Genomic DNA, 19,974 nt, shown 5'->3' with positions numbered 1-19,974 from the left:
CTGGCACCAGACCCTGGTCTGCAGTGGGGTTTGCACACTACAGTTTACTTGTGTCCTGTAAATAAACTGGCAGCTGTGGTTGTTGTAACCTAACTTGGTGTTGTGGCCCTCCTATATGTTGCGACTCCCGAGCCGGTCGTAACATAATGGGGGCTCGTCCGAAGCTCAGTTAGCCTTGGGTAATTTTTTACTCCTAGACTTAGTTAGTAGGTTCAGGCTGATGTCACCACTTAAGGTAGAGTTTTTAGTTTTTCTCTTTTTGAGCTTGCCTGGTTAAGAAAGCCTGCGGGTGTTGGAGAGACCAGCACCACTTTATTGTTTTTGGTGTGGTAACCCTGGGGTGGCCCCTGGCGTGCCCAGGAAAGCCGATGAAGACTAGTTGAGGTTTAGTCGGATAGAACTACAGTTTGTTAAAGAGGAAACCAGATGAGTTCAAGAATAGGTCAGTTTGAAATGTTCATTCCTCAGGATAGTATGTGGTGGCATTTGCTGGCCTTTGTTCTTCACACATGCTGTACGCTGTGTGAGTAGTAAGAGTGGAGAAATATTGTTGTGCACACTAGTTTTGGTTAAATGCTAGGCTGTAGTTTTGTTCTTCTTTGAACCCTGATTCGTCTGGCTGGCTTAGTAAGCCAGTGCTCATGCTTTTCTATTATCTGTGTGAGCTTCGTGTTCAGGTAGTCGCATGCTTCTTGCAGGGACTACATTTTGTGGAACCTACTTTCTTCTCAGTGGAGGTAGAAAAGTAGTGTTTAGAATTTCAGTGTATCGTAGGGGTAAGAGTACTGTTAACACTATTTCTATACTGTGTGGCCTGAAATAGTTAAGTAGCTGCTCTTGTATAGACAGCCTAGTTATTGGTGCATTTCAATTACTCTCTGATTTTGTGTAGGTAAGCTGTGCTATTTGGTAGCACCATTTCTGTGTGGTAGTGCTACTTTGTGTTGGGGGTTTGGCTTACTTAGGGGGAGCCCATTTTTGGGTGTGCTACCTTGTAGAGATTTGTTTCACATAAAGTTGTTTTTGTGATCTCACAATGAATTCTGATTTTCAAGAGATCAGTGAAGGTCCTACAATAGAGCAGCTGGCTCAATGTACCAAAGCCCAGCTCATGTCTATTGCAGAGCAGTACCATCTTGAAATTGCTCAAACTTCCCTTAAGAAAGGTCAACTTAGAGCTAAGGTAGTCACTGCACTCATTGAACAGGGAGTATTGCCCCGTGAATCTAGTCAGTTTGATGAGGAGCAGGGCTTACATGTGTCAGCGGGTTTAACTGTTGGGGAGACAGAACAAGTAATCTTGAAGTCTCACGATGCTCAATCTGGGGATACAGGAGCCTCTCAGTCCTTGTTTTTGGCAGGAGTTTTGCCTCTCTTAGAAGACCTCCACTGGTAGCAGTGCTTCAGTCCAAGGATGTGGGATGAGGTGGCTTAAAGCCCCATTGCATGTTGTGTATTTACAATCTGGGTTGGTTACCGGCCCTGTCGTGGTGGCGATTCATCCCCAGCTTCCTTTAGGGGGAGTAGACCTGATTTTGGGTAATGATTTGGCTGGAGGGAAGGCGTTTCCTGCTCCCATTGTAGTGGATAGACCAACAGGCTCTGTAGTTGACAATTACCAGAGTGCTGATCTGTCATCTCGGTTGCCTAAAGTCCTTCCTGCTTGCATTGTAACTTGTGCCCAGTCAAGAAAGTATGAAGATGTAGTGAATTTATCTGAAGTGGCTCCAACTGTTGATAGTCTAGAGGCTGATCCTGATCCTTCTGTAACTTCTGAGTTGCCTCTAGATAAGCTGTCCACTAATGCTGTTGGAAATGAGTCTACTGAAGTTAAATTGACCTGTCCTGTCACTGTGCCTGCTGGGCCTGACACACAGTTGAAGGTTGGCAAGGAACAGCTGATGGCAGCCCAGGAGGCTGACCCTCCTTTGGCCAAGTGTATGACAGCAGTGTTGCCTAAGGATGAGAGTGGTACTATTCATGCCACTTTTACTGGGAGGTTGGTATCCTCATGCGTGAGACGTTTTCTTCTGTTAAAACAGCATGGATTTGGATGACACCCTTATGGCTGTCATCTTAAGGAAGGGAGTGTTGCGTATGGTTCTATGTCCTGCTGTGAATGTTTGTGCTTGGGGGTGTGTGTGTGTGTGTGTGTGTGTGTGTGTATATTCTGTGTCTTTTGACTTCTAGGTGCAGCTCCCTAACGAGTAATTGAGGGCACCTGGATGAGGATGTGGTTTACCTATATAAGCGCCTCCTTGCTCCACCCTCGCTCATACAGATGTTAGCATTTAGCTTAGTACAGCCTCTCACAGCTGCTTGCATGGTAGTAGACATGTTGCATCTAATGTTATGTTTTGGTAACAGTGACTTACAAAAGTGAATTAAGAGGCAGACTCCAGTCATTATAGTTTTTTTTTTTTTTTTATTCTTCCAAGGCACAGCAGATGTGTTGGCAGGGCGAGAAGCGATCAGAATACATTCAGGCTGTGAATGAACACATCTAGTACACACAGAGGTTCACCCTGTCGCTCTCAGTGAGAGGTCAGTGACTGCTACATGCTTCGTCGGCCCAAATAAAGATGAAAATGCGGTTAACATTTGGAGCTCTGTCCCTAACCATCATGGGAACGGCTCACTAATACTGATTAAGTAAAGAGGCTTCACGCATGCACATAGATGACTAGATGAACGTCAATGCTTGATGTCACATAAAAAGGTTGTTTCTGACCTCAAACCACCGGGGTCATCTCTAGAAAATCTGGGTTGATGCTTCAAAGCATTCAGAGTGGGACTGCTGAGCTCACACATGAAGAAAAGCCTAAAAGCAGGAAGTTGAATGGCTGTCTAAAATCATTGGTTTTGATAAATTTCGAATATAATATCCAAACAGTTCAACTGTTACAGAGAGTGCAGAAACTAAGCACAATTAGTTAAAAATGAGAAAAAAAATACTTGAGCTTCTCCAAAGAGGTCTGTCTCGTTGTTTGTAATAACCTGGATTTTAATGTTTTAAGATGAATGTTACAGTTACCTAAAACAAATCCTTTGGTATTGTTCACTGTTAAACTCACAACAGACATTAAAAATATCTCAACCCTCCTTGACTTTTACTGTTACTCATAATGCAAAAGTCATGTGAAAACCTTATCTATTGTATCAACCTTCCTGCAATCAACATTATTTGACAACCATACATTTTTGTCTTAAATATACAATCATTTTTTTAAACTGGTATTTGCCTGTAAATCATAACACTTTTCATCCAGAAGACTTTTTAGTCACCTTTGAATTCATAGATCAGATCTACAGTTCAGAAGAGTGTCACTACAAAAGTAAACATGAAGTAAGGAGAGCTCATCACACAAGACTCCACACTCTAGTGTCAAACTCGGTGTATAAAGCTCATAGCTGAGTGTTGTCCATAAAACAAAGTTACTGTATATACAATAGACAATAAGAAAAAAAAAAAGTTAAAGTAAATGCTTCTAGGAGATAAGTATCTTAATGTCATAATTTGCCTTTAGAAAATAGAAAAAAACATTTTCATGCAAAAAATATATACCTGGGATTTGGATAAACTCTTGTAACACAACCTACCAAAAATATATATTAAAAACTGTCTCCGATTAGCCCACATCTACGTGATACCACAGTTACAGATAAAGAGAACTGGAGAGCAAAGCTGAACTCACTCCAATAAATGAAACCTGCTTGGTACCTAATCTAAAAAAACACATCACCATCAGTTTCCTCCTTGAATAGTGCACGTTTACTCATGAGTATGCATGTTGTTTTACTCGAGGTGTGTGCTATCGGTGCTATGTAAGTTAAGAGTGTTACTAGTTTCAGTGACCAGGTTTGTTTATTGGTACCAGGGGGTCTTACGCACCCAGCGGAGGGTGCATCCTGAATCTGTGCGGATCCTGATTGAGGCTGCTTCTGCTTCTCTGACGGTCTCCTTCACTGACTGCATCAGATTCTGGGCGTTATGGACCAACATCTCTGTGGCCTGTTCAGGGAAACGTTTAGAAGCGAAGCAGTTAGGTGTAAAATAAGACAGGTGGGACAAAATGAAAAATCAGTTATTCAGCAGTGGTGGATAGTAACTAAATACATTTACTCAAGTACATTATATATACGTTCAGAGAGAAACGTTGTAGTTTTTATTCCACAACATTATTTTAGTACCTTTAGTTACTTTGCAGATTCAGATGAATAAAAATAATGATAATGATAATTAATAATAAGATAAAACTTTGTAGGAAAATGAACAATCCACCCAGCAATATATGAAGTAGTTAAAAGTAGCCCCACCTTTAGCAACATTAACGTGATGTACACATCATTTATGATGTACTGGTCCTCTAACTCATAATAAAATTCAGTGTTCATTATAAAATTCAGTGGTTGTTATAAAATCCAGTGTTATATCAGTTACATTCCTTCCTGGCCCCATGTTGTCTTGCATAATATTGGTTCCAATGAGTAGTGCAGTGCTGTATACAGTCTTTCAATTTGTGTAAACAAGATCGCTGGTATTGAATTGGTTCTCATCATGTGCAATTCCGTGAGTTTACCTGCTCTGACTCCTCTTCACTAATGTTTGTTCGTCCCAGCATGGTGGCTTTGACAGTAGAGAGGATCTTCAGCTGAGTACTGATGGTGGGGATTCGTTCACACACCTTTGGAAGGAGAAAAAAAAACGTGTAAATTATTTTCTGTCCTAGACATAAGGACTTTTCAGCATGTGTCTGTATGAGTATGTCCTTACCTGCAGCAGGTTAGTTCTGATGCGTCTATCAGTGCACTGCTTGGCCACTTCTTTAGCCAGCCTTGTCACCTCATCTGAGGCCTTGGCGATGTCCTTAGCACACTGAATCAGCGCTCGTTTGTTCCCGCTTCCACCACGAACCAGCCGAGACATTTCTGCCATCAGCAGAGCCATCCGCTTGGCTGCTGCTATGATGTCGTTACCCTGCGAGGAGAGGGGAGGGGGTAGAGGAGGAAGCAGTAAGAGCAGGGTAGCAGGGTACTTGAGAGGAGCATGGCTTTGGATAAGAGATGAGAATGCAATGGAGACATTTTCTGATTATAATCAAAATGTAGGATACTGAAAATATTGTTATCAAACAATACAATAATGCTGGTATGAATGAATTTGGATTACAAAAGCACAACAGGCACTACGTTTACAAGCAAAAAGCTGCATGCAGTGTTAGTACAAGTTAGCGCATATTCTTCGTCCCTTGTGGAAGAAGATTATTCTGAATTTGATGTAGTTTTGAAGGGAGACAGTGTTGAGAGCCTCAACGTCTCCTTCACATCTCAGTTGACGTGAGGTTAGTACCCAGGAGGTGATGGTCACAGTGTTGGAGCGATCAATACGCACCCTGAGATTAAGAAGCAGAAGCAGGTGATCATATCAGGCAAGCAGGCGGTCTAAACTACAAAACTACATCACCCAGAAGTCTTTGGGAAACTGTCATCCTTGGCCTTACAGGTTGGCAAAACAGCGAGTGACTGAGAGACGTGATTGCAGTGAGACGGAGCACCTGGCTCCTCCTTTTAACCACTTGACCTCATCATGAACATAAGGGGGGGGACTTGTGAAGCCAGTGCCAGTTTATCCAGGTGGTGAAACAAACATACTTGCCATTCCAACAATCCTTGACTTTTAGTACAACCTCAGGGTGATGTCAGCATAACCGTGTGTCAACCACGTCTGAGTGTGATGCAACAACAGCCACAGCTGGTTGGAGGTTTAGTGGCAGATACAGAGCTTATCGATTGCACAGACACAGTCAGATAGTACTCCAAAGGGTGTTTCTTCATCTCGCAGAGACAGATAAACTCACCACACTAGTAGAGCCTCTTTGTATGGTGCATTCATTTCTTTGCATGCGTGGATGTGTGTGTGTGCTTGTTGGGGGTCAAAGAGCTGTAGTATAATCCCAGCGACTCAAAACACTGGGACCCAGTTGTGTGTGCACTCATGTGCATGTGTGCGCAGACCTTGCTGGACCACTTGCGCGCCTCCTGGTGGAGAGCCTGGGCAGCTGCAAGCATGGGTTGATTGACAGGCTGGTTGGAGGGCATCATCAGCAGTTCGGGCTCATAGTCATCCTCACCATCAGTAAACTCATCTTCATCATCTACCTCTCTCTCCTCTACTGCCTCCTCCTCCTCTGGCTGGGTGGGGTGGGGAAGTAAGGGGGGCTGTTTGTCGTTGTTGGAGGATCAATTGGGATCGGGAGGAAAGGGAGGGAGGCAAAGAAGAGTGGAGGAGGAACAAAAAAAGGAATATGGAGAAGAAGGGAATGAGAAAGCCAGGGATGGCAGGAGGGAAGGAAGCATGGGAAAAGGAGGCATTTAGTACAGTATGCGAGGCACTGGATGAAAGAACAGAGGACAGGAGATTTACAGGAGGGAGAAGGAGTGAATACACGCGCTGTGCAGGAGCAGGGAGAGTGGAGGTGAAACTGCACACGTAAGCAAAGATGGGGGGGAAAAAAGAGGAAAGAGAACCTGGTTTGGGCAGGTAGCAGGTGGATCTCGTGCCTTACTCTGAGGCAGTGGCTGAGTGGACAGTTTGTAAAGCATTTGCACACAAGGTCTAACTGTAGCCACAACCAGTGGTTTGCGTCCTTCTATTGTATTTAGGAGTCTAGCAGTGCGGTGGGAAACACAAAGACACCTCTGATGCAGAGATCATCAAACAGGTGTGGAAAAACTGCCAGGAGAGCTATAGAGGGGGAAACGCTTAACAGCTTCACAAAGACAACAAGATGACATTATTCGTGGAAAATGACGGGTTTTTTAACGCAGAATAATGTTTTCTATATATAGTTCCTACACAGAAAAACACTTGGACACACACATACAGAACATAGACACAAATGGGGATAAGAGTGCAAAGAATACAAAGTCTTCTGCAAATACAGTGCGCTTGTTCTGTGGAGGTTGGATTGTCTCTCCACAATTTTTCTATTTTGTGCACGTAAGTGTGTAAGACGTTAACAACCTTACATGCCAACACCTCGAACAGATGACAGTTTCCAGTTTCCCCTCTGAAATCTCCACTGATCTCCACAGTACAGCATCAACGTGATTTCAGGAAAAACTTGATTTCAGGACAATCACAGAATATGAGAATGCAATTCAAGTGTAACAGAGTCATGTCATATAACGTGACGTAGAGAAATCACGAACCAGCTAGCTTATTTTATCCAGACCTGTATCTATGCTACTGATTTTGAAATGACACACATCTGATGGGGTGAATATGCAAACTGTATTTTTCTGTGTGTGTTTGTGTGAACTGACCTTGCTTGACCACTTGCGGGCCTCATCGTGCAGCTGCCTGGCGGCCACCATCATGGGCTCGCTAAGGACCTCTCCAGCCTTCTGCTCCGGAAACTCCTCATCCTTCTCCTCTGGAGGAGGGGGACGAGGCGGGGGCACCTCGCCCTCTGGCAAGGGGGGCTTGGGTGGAGCCTGCTCATCACTCACCTGGAAAACATGCACATAGACACACATATGCAGTTGTTCAAGGTCACTGCTACCGAAGCTGATGAAAAATCACTTTCCCGCTCTGTATTAATGCATTCATTTTCAGTAAGCGGTGGTAGGAAAGTGGTGGGTCATTCAAAGGTCTACTATGGATAAGAGGAAATATGTGTGTTTGAATTTGCTTACAGTGCTTACATGGAGCTGGTCCAGGTCGGGTGGAGGAGGAGGGAAGTCAGGCTCCTGAGGTTGGAAGGCTTCTCTAACTTTGCCGACTGCAGCCAGGATCCTCAGACACGAGTCCAAATAGGCCTTTTGCAGAGCTGTGGAGGACAAAGAGAGATACTAAACTCGGTATATCGGTCTCATACAGTACCGTGAATATGTGTTTGCGCTGTGTGTTCCTGTACCTTTATCCTGTATGTTCCCAGCCACTGCTTTGGCATCCATCACCATGGGTGAGATGGTGTGGGAGAGGATGTCTGACGCATGCTTCACTGTGTCTCTGAACCGCAGATCTTCAGAGTTCTCCACTTCCCTCTTAGCCACCAGCAGGACACGATTAGCTCGTCTCGCTATGCTCGTTGCCCCGGCAACAAGCATTTGGGGCTGAACGTTCGCCATGGCAACTCGACACTTGTCGATGTCTTTCTTTATAGCCTCCTCAGAGGCATCCAACAGAGATTTGGTGTCGATGGCTTCGTCCACCAGACCTGAGACGCGCGCACACACACGCACAAACACACGCACACGCACACACACACACGCACACATTTATCTCTCTATTATCTCATTTGCAGTTTGTTCATGTAGTCTGGGATGTATTTGTTGCAGCCTGCTGTGATACTATAGCTACTTGTAAATGTAAAATTGTTAATATCTAAATAACATACGAAAGGTTAAAAAATGCTCACCAGTGAGTTTCTCCACATTGTCAATCCACTGGTTCTTCATGGTGTCAAAGTGCTCGTATGCTGCTTTATTTCCAGGATTCTTCAACAAGATTTGAGCAGCAGAGGTCACCTGGACATTATCAAATATGTCAGATTGTGTGTGACAGACTCTGACAGCCTAATTATTGTACGCAATTGTGTAAATCAGGGACACTGAAACAAATGTTAGCACCTGTGGTGTGAGCTCCCTGGCATGTTTCACAGCAGCATGTATCCCCTCCACTGTACTTTTATTGGCTGCTCCCACGGCAGCAGCCTTCTCTGCAGTCGCCCCCAGCCGACCTGCGTGGGCCTCGAAGTTCCCTGCACGCTCTTCAAAAACCTACAACAAACATTCATACTTGTTTAGTCAGACTGCAGTCACAATCATCCTCTCTCACTGGGTTCCCATTCTTTACACACACACACACACACACACACACACACACACACACACACACACACACACACACACAACATCTGGATGGACCAAATGCAGCACAGATTTTTTACATTACTGACCTCCACTCTGTTGGGGGTGTCAGCTGGAGCAGTTGCGGCCACAGCCAGCAGTTTGATAGGGGTAGTGGTGTCACTGAAAACGTCAGATACTTCCTGGGTCATCACCTCCTGCATGTGCTGCCTCAGGTCCTTGTAGAAGCAGAGTGTTATCAGTCCACTAGGTGGAGCTCTGCACCAACACTTTAAATAATAATGACCATGCATGCATCATATATACAAGGCAAGAGTTTTGTATGGATGCACCATTCGATAAAATGGATATATTCTAGATGTCTTGTGCATTGTTTTCTTCAACATTCCCCACAACTTGACACAGCCTGACATATTTTGTATATTTAGAAACTTTGTGATCTTCCCTCTAATTTAAAATAACCTCTGTGGGTTTGAACACTGTTTGGCCGCACAGCATGAGTTTGTAATGACAGTGGAGTGATTCATTCATAAATGAATGTGTGTGTTTGTGAGGCCGTTGAGCTACCTTTAGGCTGTCCTTCAGTTGTGCGGCTGTAGCTCGTGCATGAGGGGCCTCAGCCTCGCCCCTGCCGCCCATGTCTGCCAAAGATGTCATGAGAGCTTCCGTTCGGTCGCAGCGTCCAATCATATCCTGCCGGTACGGGCCTAACAGGCCTCCTGCTAGTCTCCTCCCTTCTCCAACCATTCCTCTGATTGCTGCCTGACCTGGGGGGAGACACAGGGCTCAAGTCATCCTCAAATCACTTATGGACACACAATATCTCCTCTGTCTTCGATAAAAACCCTGATGCAACAATTAGATGTGACGCATCTTTTGAATTTGTTGGTATCATCAAGTAATGGAATGCAAGGGGTGAGAAATATATCTTTGCTTGTAAATTATAGAAGTGGTCATAAAGTTCATAGTAATTTCATTATATCCTCTAAGAAAGCATAACGTGGACAGGTACCTGTGTTCCACTGTAGTATTTCACACTCTGCTCCCAAAGGGAAGCATGGGAGGAAATAGGAAACAATCAAATGACAGAACAGGAATACAGCAACAGGCATCAAAACAAAACAATACAGTGCTTCCTAAATGACTGAGTAAGTTTAGTAAGACATTCAGTGATCCACTATGGGCGTTTCAGGACCTTGCATCAGTCACCAGCACAGTCATGTCCGTACCACATTCAGAAATATTGAAAATGAGACACTTTGCGTCCTCCTTGTGGACGACAAACACCTCACATCGTTCAGGAGCCCAATAACTGCTAAAACAAAGAGTCTTGGCTGGGTGCTGCTCTGAGCACTTTCACCTACTCTCCATCATCCACACAGGCTGAGAAAAGGCATGGAAGGTCAGAGAGTTTATTTTTGAACTACTAGATCACCCCTCCTGAGAGCCGTCATCCAACCCCTCTCACCTACTCCTCTGTCGTCCACTCCAGGGTTGTTCGCCCAGCGGAGGGCCTGCTCCATCTTGCCCTCCAAAGTCACGGCAGGTTTGGTTGGTCTCATGTTGGCCACGGCCCGGTTGGTTTTGGACTGCAGGGTCAACAGCGCCGACCCAATCTGCTTTGCCAATGCACGGGCCTCTGGGCTGTCACCTTTACCCCTGAGACAGAGAAAGATAGAGATATGATTTAAGGGGGAATCAAAAAGGTGTAAAAGCCATGTAGTGCAGAAATGAAATACAGACTTCAAACCCACCAAATGTCTCACCACACCTCTGTTAGACACCACCTTAAAAGGAAATACCGTCAAAGGCTGAGGCCACTTTTTCATCTGCTTTTGTCCACTTACATTTTTGTCTTGTGTGACCAGAAGTAAAGATAAAAATGTACTTATTACTGGTTTGTACTGAGGCCATGTGTGTTTTTCACAGTTCAGTTCAGTTCAAGGAAATATATTGTGAGTTTCTTTATAATAGACAGATCTAAGGCCAAAATAATAACGAATTGTCTATATATACTTGAAATATGAGAATATGAAATATTACTTTATGTCCGTAGTATTTCTTTTCAAGTCCTTATAAGACCACACAGTGTTTATTAATATAAATAGCCACATATTATAAATCTTCCTGTGTACTAGTGCAGTCACATTTTTCTAAGTTATAAGATCTGATCCACAGCTGGGCCATTTGATTTACTTTGTCATATCTCTGGCTTCCTTTTATGGTCTCAATACAAGTAGTGGAAGTGGAGTACAAAGAATATATTCAAAATGGTCGCTCATCTTGTCGTGAGTCACTGAACTACAGAACCATTTAGTGAATTAACTGCTCTAAACCCGATGCACTGGCCATCAGACTGCATTTGAAAATTGTTTCAAATATGTCATTCAGTGGCATGAACCTTCAGTGGTATTTTCCTTTAAGGCATACTAAGTTTTTGATCCTGAAACTGTTACCGACCCTCCACATTACTACCATCACCCCATTTGTTCCACAACATATTCAAACAGAAACCTTATCGTAGGACTGATGCCCAGGGTTGACAGGCAACAACATATTTTCCAGGCAGGCATAATATGCCATATATTGATGGCATGAGGCTGCAGTTTGATCCTATAAAAAAGAGGGTCTAACAATTACATAAAGTCACAAAACATCATTGGTCATGTGTCAATGGAAGGAAAGCTTACTGCCTGCGTAGATCCACAAGTCTGGCGGTGAGGCCTGCGATCTCACTGATGGAGCGCAGGATGTCATCCCTCTCTTTGGGGTCTTCACATAGATCGGCGATGCGCTTGGCTTCAACTAGTAGCGCTCTGATGTTCTCCTCTCCCTCAGGACCGCCGTTAGGATCAGCCAGCCAGGCCTAAGAATGCACATATATGGGTTCTAATCTGATGAAAAACGCAACAGAAACATGTATATGCAAGGATGGGAAAAGTTCACTAAATTGAACTATATTGAGCATTTAGCAGTTGCTCTTATAACATTAGCTTATATCTTAAACTATTTACTGAAAAGAACAATCAAACAGAACAAAAGAGACAGCGATAGCATCAGCATAATGCAGAGAGGAAGTGTCATTCACTGGGGAGAGGGTTAACATGGATTACTGTGTTGTTTTATCTGACCTGTGCAGCATCCAGCCTCCTGGCAATGGCCTGCTTGGCATTGATTAGGGCCTCCAATCTGCGAGCGGTACTGTCCACTTTGCCAAACAACAAGTCTAAGCCCTGTGAGCACTGGCCTGCACGCTGCACACACCCCGGGGTCGGGCCCTGGCCTCTGTCATAAAAGAAAAACCCACACAGCTCACACAAGATGACAAAATATATGAACACATGGAAGTAAAGAAAACATAACTCACGTTCTCTCATACAAACACACTACCTGGCTCGTAGATCAGCGATCTGGTCAGTCATTTGTCCCAGAGCCTTAGTGGTTGCCAGAATATCTTTCCTTTCCTTCCCAGCACACAGCTCTCCTACCTTACCAGCTTCATCCAGTATCACACGCAGGGCCACCTCGCCGGGGTCTCCTGGGAACGACGACGCGCCACAGGATCACATTGTGAAATAACATCAAAAAAGCTGATTTAGGGTTTTAGCAGTTTTGGCAGTTACCTGGTTGTCCATGGGGGTCTTTGAGCCAGCCTTTAGCTTGTGCCATCTTTGACTCAATCAAAGCGAGACATCTCTTCAAAGCCTCCATATCCTGAGGGAAAGAGAGAATGCAGCATTGTGTATAGCTCTATCTAAACAACAGTGGGTATTAAATTATGAAGGTACTGCTTTACTTCATGGCGAACTGTAAATAAAGAATTGCCAGTGACGACTTAAGTAGTCATTTTCTATAAACAGCTGGGCACTGTAATTTTTTAGCAAAAGCTATACTCAGACAGGAATAAATAGAGCTTTTGTTGGGGACTACTTTCAGTGGCAGATTAATACACATTTGTAGTTCAACTCAGTATTTACAGCATATTGATTCAACATAAATTACAATGCTGGTGATCAGCTTCCATGTTTATTCTTTATCAGGCTTTGGCTACACAAGCAATACTTGTTATTGGGAACATTTCACTGTTTTTGATCTTTTTGAGGGATTTGTCGACAAGAAAAAAAATATAAAATATGACCAGGTTTTTCCATTAAACTAAAAGAAAAGTGTAATCATTGATGATTTACAAACATTAATAGCAGCAAACCTTGTAAACTTTGAATGTGTGTTACTCAGTCATTAATAAATGGTTACTACCAAAAATATCTACTTAATTGTGGGCTCTCAAACTGGCGACCCGAAAGTTACTTTTATTAATGTTTATTATCTATAAAGCAGTAGTAAATGATTCATTAACTGTGAATAGAGTCATTAGTAACAACACAACTCTTTATGTTACATTTAGAAATAATAATTACTGATGAAAAAGGGTAAAACGAGGCATTTAACGAGGGATGATCACGAACTCTTTGCTTTATAACAGATGGTGAGCAAAAGGACTTTTTCCAGCTCAGAGAAGAATGAGCCGCTAAAGTGGAAGCGTTCAATACAACCCATCTATTATGGATGTGTCTGGACACCAACCAGCGTATTTCTATAATTCATGACCTAAGTGGAGGACAGTCATCGTGTGCCGGCGGATCCCCCACACACTGACAGTAAGTGCTTATCGCAGCTCATACACAGAGTATGCGGTATGTTCACAGCAAACACACACACACACGAAACACAAACAGACAGATCATTGACCGAGGTAGCTGTGTGCCAAGATACATGCAGGGTTACAGGTTAGACTAGTGAAACAGATTTTAACTTTACCAGTAAATGATCTCGTGACACAATCTCTCACTGATGTGTCCAGAGAAACATTTCCAAGAGAGTATACTCTGCCCCTAAACAGCATCTTATTGTGCTACCAGCAGCTCTAGCACACAGTAAACATCGGCAGCACAAGAACGAAAATACCATGATTGAACATGGATTGAATTTCTGCAGCTGTTATTGTTAAAAAACAAACAAGTTATTTAGCTTAAAACTTAAATAACTGTTATCTGTTTCAAGCCAGTTGACTCAAATGGACATCATAGAGACGAACAGATGCACATTTAACAATATTGTGACGATATAGATCACGTCAGCTAACAGTCAGTGGATCAAAACACATGACACACTGACAGATATGTAAGCATGAGGAAATGACTTCCTTCACTCTCTCACACAGACACACTTGCATGCTGGAAACTGCAGAGGGGGAGAGAAACAGGCTTACCTTCTACAGGGAGGAAAATAATGGAGGAGGAAGGTAAAGAAAGAAAAGAAAAAGAAAAACCAGGAGTTATACTATCCAGCAAAAAGAAAAAGTGGAGACAGAAAGTAAAGAGTGAATTTTTTTGGGAGATGCTCTCTGCAGCACAGAGGGATGTGTGGCTGTGTGTGTGCAAACAAGTACTCCAAAGCAAAAGTGATTATCTGATTTAAGTATGTGGGGATTTTGAAAGTTTTTGGGGGTTTAGGGTATAAAATGAAGAAAATCTGAATTCACATGCGCAACACAGCTCATACCTTATTGGCCCAGGCGTCTTCATCCCACGTGGTGAGCTGTAAGACTCTTATGATCTCGTTGATTTCAGCGCTCATCTTTTCATAGGTAAACCTTCTGTTCCTCTCTGCCTCCTCAACGCCGGCACCTCGACTGCTCTTGGTTGCGACAAAAATCTTTATAGCTGAGGACAGAAACATGAGCACGTATGATTACAGTCATACAGAAGCATATATTTATCACCATGATCCACAATAAGCAACTTTTTATTAGAAAATCCCCTACTAGTAGTGTAGTATAAAAAAGACGCTGTGACAAAACCCCAAAAGAAACACGTGGACTACACCGTATTTCACCAGAAATGTGAAGACATATTCAACAAACAAAAACATTACTGGTCAGTTTGGGGACAGCGGAAACAACCTTTTATCACCTTTTAAATTGATATGGCAAACTTGTGAGCAAACAGTTGCCTATTTATACATCCAGCAGATACAAAGCAACACTATTGTTTATTTGGATTGGTGTTTTTGGCCACTTGATACAAGTCCAATATTCAGTCTCCTTTTAGCTCTGTTTTTGGTCTTCACCGTCTCCTTAGGGATATTTCTGACTCATTAGCTGCTAAAAACTCTATTATGTTCACCATTTAGTGCTAACTTAGTCTTTTTGTTGCTGAATGTGTACAGTGGGTTTGTCAGAGCTTTTTCAAAAACAACACAGATGAGAAAGGTGTGAGCAAACCAAAACAGTGAAGTTGAGGGCTAGAAAACAAAAAAGTGAGCTAAACGATGCTAAAACGCTGAATCAAGGAAGCTGCAGAGTTACTTATCTGGGGGTTCATCACTAACCAGTAACAAGTAGTTACTAAAAAAAAGATTATAGTCCCTTTTAAAGCTGCAAGATCTGAGATTGGGAGCATTTATATTGCCTCTCAAACGGTTTTCAACATGGCGGCAGCGAGCTGGCGTCTCACAGCTGGTCGGTGATCTTGCAACATCAAACTATGGGTCCACATTTGTTTTACATTACAGCTGTAACAGGGTTCCTCTTCTTTGCTGGTGCAGTATAAAGTATGAGAGATGCTAGCAGACAGTGTGCAGTCAGTCTGTCATCCCCAGCAGCTAATGACTGTAATTATCAACGTTGCTATAACAACTGTTGGGTGCTCAGTGACCTGTGCTGCACCTGATATAAGAACAGGCAGCAGCTCTTTGACAGTGTTCATGGAGTTGACGAGCATCTGTCTGTGTTCTTGGTGCGTCAGCTCCTGCTGTCTCTCCTCAATCATCTTTGACATTTTAGTCATCCCTGAGGAAAAGAAAAAAAACACGGGGAGAAGGGAAAAACGTTACGAGGTTTGTTAGCGTGAGCATCACAGTTTTAACTGCACCCGAACAATCAGAGGCCGAGGGCTTCCTCCAGCGCATTCACCAACTGAGTAGCTCCAACACATCCAAACAGATCATTACTTCATGGGCGTCTGATCTCGTACAATGACAGCATCAGTCAAGTGTGAGAAAGCCTTGGCATCAGATTTCCTCCAGCTCATTATGCCACAGTGCTCTGACAACCCAATTGACCTTTTACCTCTGATGATAAATAGCCTGTTTATGGTCCTGCTCTCCTGCCAGTGAAAAGACTCTGATCCTTAATCACTCCATCTTAGAGTCAGAGGAGCAGTCGGTAGTTCATTTAGTTTTCTCATCATGACACTTGCATCTTTAACCAACAGAATAGTCTGACGAAGGTCGATTGCACTAATAATGTTTTTGTGGTGGCTTTTCTAGAAAGATATTCAGGTAACTATCACATAAAACAAAGACAATCAGCAACTTGATCAACTTATTTGATTTATTCACTTCTGAACCGGACAGTTCCCCTGCTGAAACACTGCTGGTGCAGAGATGTTGTGCTTCCTTAAAATAGACATTTTTGACTGAAAATGTGCAGTAATGGCCAGAGATTTTGATGCATGGCTGAAAACTAAATACGATTTATGTATGTGTTTTGAGGTTATTTATCTACGGCTTGGATTGGTTGCAGTAAAAACATTTTCTGAGATAAAACATTTTCTGAGATATATATGAAAGCTGTAAAAATCTCATTTTCATTATTATTTTTAATGTAGAGGTCCCTTGAAACTTGACCTGTTTGATTCTGGATGAAGACATTTGTTGCTTGTCCCTCTCTCCCCCGTATTTCCAAACTTTTTCTGCTATCTCCTATTTGTTGATAAAAATGCCTACAATGTATCTGCTCAAACTAATTTTGAATGTGGGCTCTTTTAATAGAACTAAGTGATTCTCAGTTTTAGTCAAACTGCATTAAACTTCACCCATAAAGAGACATTTAACAAACCATATGGCGTTGTCTAATTGAGTAGCAGCTTTAAAGTAAAAAAGAAAGCTCCTGCTGACCTGGTCCCAGGTTCTTGGTGTAAGTGATGAGGTCCTCCATGGTCTCCACCACCTCAGCTACTGCCAGGTACTCTAGGATACCTTTACACACACGAATTATCTTACGCACCTAAGACACAACACAGACATAATCACAAGCAGATCGTGTATTCAGGGATAAAACAACAGCTGATAATGACGATTAGACACAATCTTCTTTATTAGAAGAACAAAATTCAATGTGTGCATGAGCTTTTTCTAAGACAGCGTTGAAGTTATTCTGTTCTTTGTGTGGTGTCTGTGTGTGTGTGTGTGTGTGTGTGTTTGTGTGTGTGCGTACAGTCTTGTGATGTACGTCTTGTGACTGTGAGAAGTTGCTCTTTAAAAATGAGGCTATAGTGATGAGACATGGTGAGCAGTATCACGTGCCTAATGTGATTCCACTTATCAGACACACACACACACACACACACACACACACACACACACACACACACGCTACCAGCCTAATCATAACCCTTACCATAACCTTCACTTAAACCTAGCTTTACCCTAACCTTGAACCAGGTCTTCACCCTAAAATGTAATGATTTATGTTATGGGCATTTTGTTTCCAAAAGGCGAGCGAGTAAACAGATTTATGTCCCAACAACATGGGTAATAAACACACACACACACAAACACACACACACACACACACACACACACACCATGCAGGCTGGTACATACCATATCCTCACACACACAAACACACATCGTGAGTTATGACAGAGGGAAGTGATTTGATCTCAGTGATAAGATCTGGCTTCATTTGAGTCTCCATTAAAGACTTGCTCTGAGCTGAGTTCCTCCTTCCTCTGTGCAGCTATATAAAGCTTTATTTCCCTGAAAGATACCACACCTCTGAAGTAAGAGTGGTTCTCAGGTCACACATGTTGATATAAGGAGGCAAACAAACACACACACACACACACACCTCTGCTTCATCAAATGTGAGGAGCAGGTCGGATGTTCCAGAAAGTATCCCTCTGGATCCATCGATCAGGTAATCTCGTGCAGGAACAGAGTATGGATCTGCCTTTAGCATCTGAGCTGCCTGGACGAGCTTAGAGCTCGAATTCTCCACCCTGAAAATACACAGCTGGCTTAAGACGAGCAGCATAAATACATTTACGAATCATAGGAATTTAACGCTCTGTAAATCAAATAGATTAGATCTCATGTCTAGAAAGGAAAGCCATCTGCCACTCTCTTAAATAAGCTGCTCTTCTGGTAACCAGAGATGGCTATAAGGACACACATAGGGAAGAGCACCAACTTTGAACAGATTTTTCTGTCTGGTTCTGCATTTTAAAGTTTGTCTCATCCATATAAAGAGCAATGACAAAGCTTTAAATGTCCTGTAATTATATCTGGGACTTGCAATAATGTAATCTTTAATTCATTAATCTGCCCATTTCTCATTAACATTAACAATGCAAGAGTGGTGAACGTTTGGGGATTTAATTTGCTAACTTGAATTGCAGATTCCTTAGAGCTCAATAATTAGCTTAACCTGAAGATGGATTTTAAGAGGACTTGAATAAAGCCATGTTCTCCTCTTTCTGACCCCCGATTGGTCAGGGTATCCATGGCTGCTGGTTCATCTAAATTTAGGCTGGTTCACATTCCCGCACGCCCCTTTCTAAGCCCCGTGAGTGAGATTTATGTTGTAGCCCTGTATACGTGTGGGCCCGAGAGAGCAGTGTGTGGATCTGCTCGAGGTCTGCACCTATTTTTTTATTACGGAAATTGAAAAATAAGCAACAACAAGAAGGAAATTAGGAAGAGGACAAACTGGAAATTGATTATATCAAATGCAGCGTAAAAAGCATACACATACAAACAAATGCTACACACACAAGCAAGCAGACACAGCCAGATATCAACGTTGCAGGATTGCTGAGTAGCAGCTCTCAGAGTTCATGTCAGCTCTTTGGATGCAAGCTGGAGAGAACAACAAACAGCCTCTCAGCGGTCTGGATGAAGGGAGCAGGAAAGTTGCCCGGGGCCTCAGAAGTGGCTCTTTGTTGCAGCTGGGAACGCAGCCACGTTTCGTGACATTAAATAGTTCTCTGTCTACTGACATGAACTGGATCACTTCCATAATTTTGTCACTGGCTATTTCTGTAGAGTGACAGTGGGTGAGAGAGGGACAGAAGGGAGAATGTTTTCTTGCACAGTGCTTCAGAGTCAGACTCACTTAATGAACGCAGGAGGCATGTCTCTCTTCATCACCTGGTCCTCGGTGGTTTGAACGGTCTCCTTGCCCACCTGAAAAACACACACATGCACACACAGAGATGGTCCATTTATTGAATTATCATTAGCTGCAGCGAGACAGGAAATACTATTCAAGTGAGCACTATTAATAGTCTGAGGGGTGAACGGGTGTGTATCAATTCACACTTATTTCAACCCTGCGCGCATGTCTTTTAAAGCTTCGAGGAGAGGCAGCTCGGGCTCTGGTCGACTTGGACGTCTGTTATTCTACATGAGGGCGGGTCGCGGGAAACGCGTTTGTGCTGCTCTAGTGGAGGTCTGCAGAGTCATCAGTACAACATCAACAATGCAGAAATGTTTGCTAGGAGTGTAATAACTTTCCACATTAAATCAGGCACACATGATATTCAGGAGCTGGTAAATGCATGTCCTCTCTTTCTAACTGAACAAATAGAACTTGACAGTCTTAACTGTGAGTATTGATTTTTCTCTTAGAGTAGCTTGATTGTTTTCGTCCTGTCTGTGTCCCACAATATTTTCTTTCTAAATGCAATTGAAACTTAAAACGTTGTCGTTATTTCCATACGTTAAGGATCTTGATTGTTTTTTTCTGCGATTTGGTTGCACACAATTAACATCATCACCCCACAAATACGTAAACAATGTAATACATAGGAGTTTCTATTTTGTCTATTTCTATTATAACACCACTGACAAACAAAAATGTGTATTCTTGTCCTGCTGTGGTTGTTATTGTATTAAGCATTTTCATATTCTGTTTATTGCAAAGAAGCATGATCACCTCCATGGTGATTTAAATATGAACAACACATTTTCACTGTTTTGTTGTAGAAATTACATAAATGACTTGCATACAGACAGAGTCACATGGGGTAACAC

General features: G+C 42.8%; 1 protein-coding gene across 9 annotated transcripts in view; it reads right to left on the bottom strand.

The window, feature by feature from the left end:
• Positions 1-2,350: 2,350 nt before the first annotated feature.
• The window catches only part of LOC116400699 (vinculin-like), a 23,061-nt gene continuing 5,437 nt past the window's right edge, over positions 2,351-19,974 (bottom strand). The window contains exons 2-24 of one of the 9 annotated variants that reach the window (XM_031878660.1): positions 19,055-19,125; positions 17,789-17,939; positions 16,834-16,942; positions 15,602-15,724; positions 14,437-14,597; positions 14,144-14,146; positions 12,498-12,588; positions 12,265-12,412; positions 12,006-12,159; positions 11,565-11,740; positions 10,343-10,533; positions 9,887-9,913; positions 9,442-9,641; positions 8,964-9,092; positions 8,635-8,784; positions 8,424-8,532; positions 7,920-8,222; positions 7,699-7,832; positions 7,327-7,512; positions 6,016-6,219; positions 4,775-4,978; positions 4,581-4,685; positions 2,351-4,012 (exon numbers count right to left, since the gene is read on the bottom strand). In XM_031878660.1, coding sequence (XP_031734520.1) covers positions 3,866-4,012; positions 4,581-4,685; positions 4,775-4,978; positions 6,016-6,219; positions 7,327-7,512; positions 7,699-7,832; positions 7,920-8,222; positions 8,424-8,532; positions 8,635-8,784; positions 8,964-9,092; positions 9,442-9,641; positions 9,887-9,913; positions 10,343-10,533; positions 11,565-11,740; positions 12,006-12,159; positions 12,265-12,412; positions 12,498-12,588; positions 14,144-14,146; positions 14,437-14,597; positions 15,602-15,724; positions 16,834-16,942; positions 17,789-17,939; positions 19,055-19,125 — 3,276 coding nt within the window. In that variant the 3' untranslated portion in view covers positions 2,351-3,865. The remainder of the gene's footprint in view (positions 4,013-4,580; positions 4,686-4,774; positions 4,979-6,015; positions 6,220-7,326; positions 7,513-7,698; positions 7,833-7,919; positions 8,223-8,423; positions 8,533-8,634; positions 8,785-8,963; positions 9,093-9,441; positions 9,642-9,886; positions 9,914-10,342; positions 10,534-11,564; positions 11,741-12,005; positions 12,160-12,264; positions 12,413-12,497; positions 12,589-14,143; positions 14,147-14,436; positions 14,598-15,601; positions 15,725-16,833; positions 16,943-17,788; positions 17,940-19,054; positions 19,126-19,974) is intronic. The other 8 variants (XM_031878678.1, XM_031878709.1, XM_031878685.1 and 5 more) reach the window with 8 other exon arrangements.

The sequence above is a fragment of the Anarrhichthys ocellatus genome, unplaced genomic scaffold, assembly GCF_004355925.1.
Source record: "Anarrhichthys ocellatus isolate YVR2014 unplaced genomic scaffold, GSC_Weel_1.0 scaffold3, whole genome shotgun sequence".
NCBI classification, from domain to species: Eukaryota; Metazoa; Chordata; class Actinopteri; order Perciformes; family Anarhichadidae; genus Anarrhichthys; species Anarrhichthys ocellatus.
This window is presented reverse-complemented; position numbering and strand designations above follow the sequence as displayed.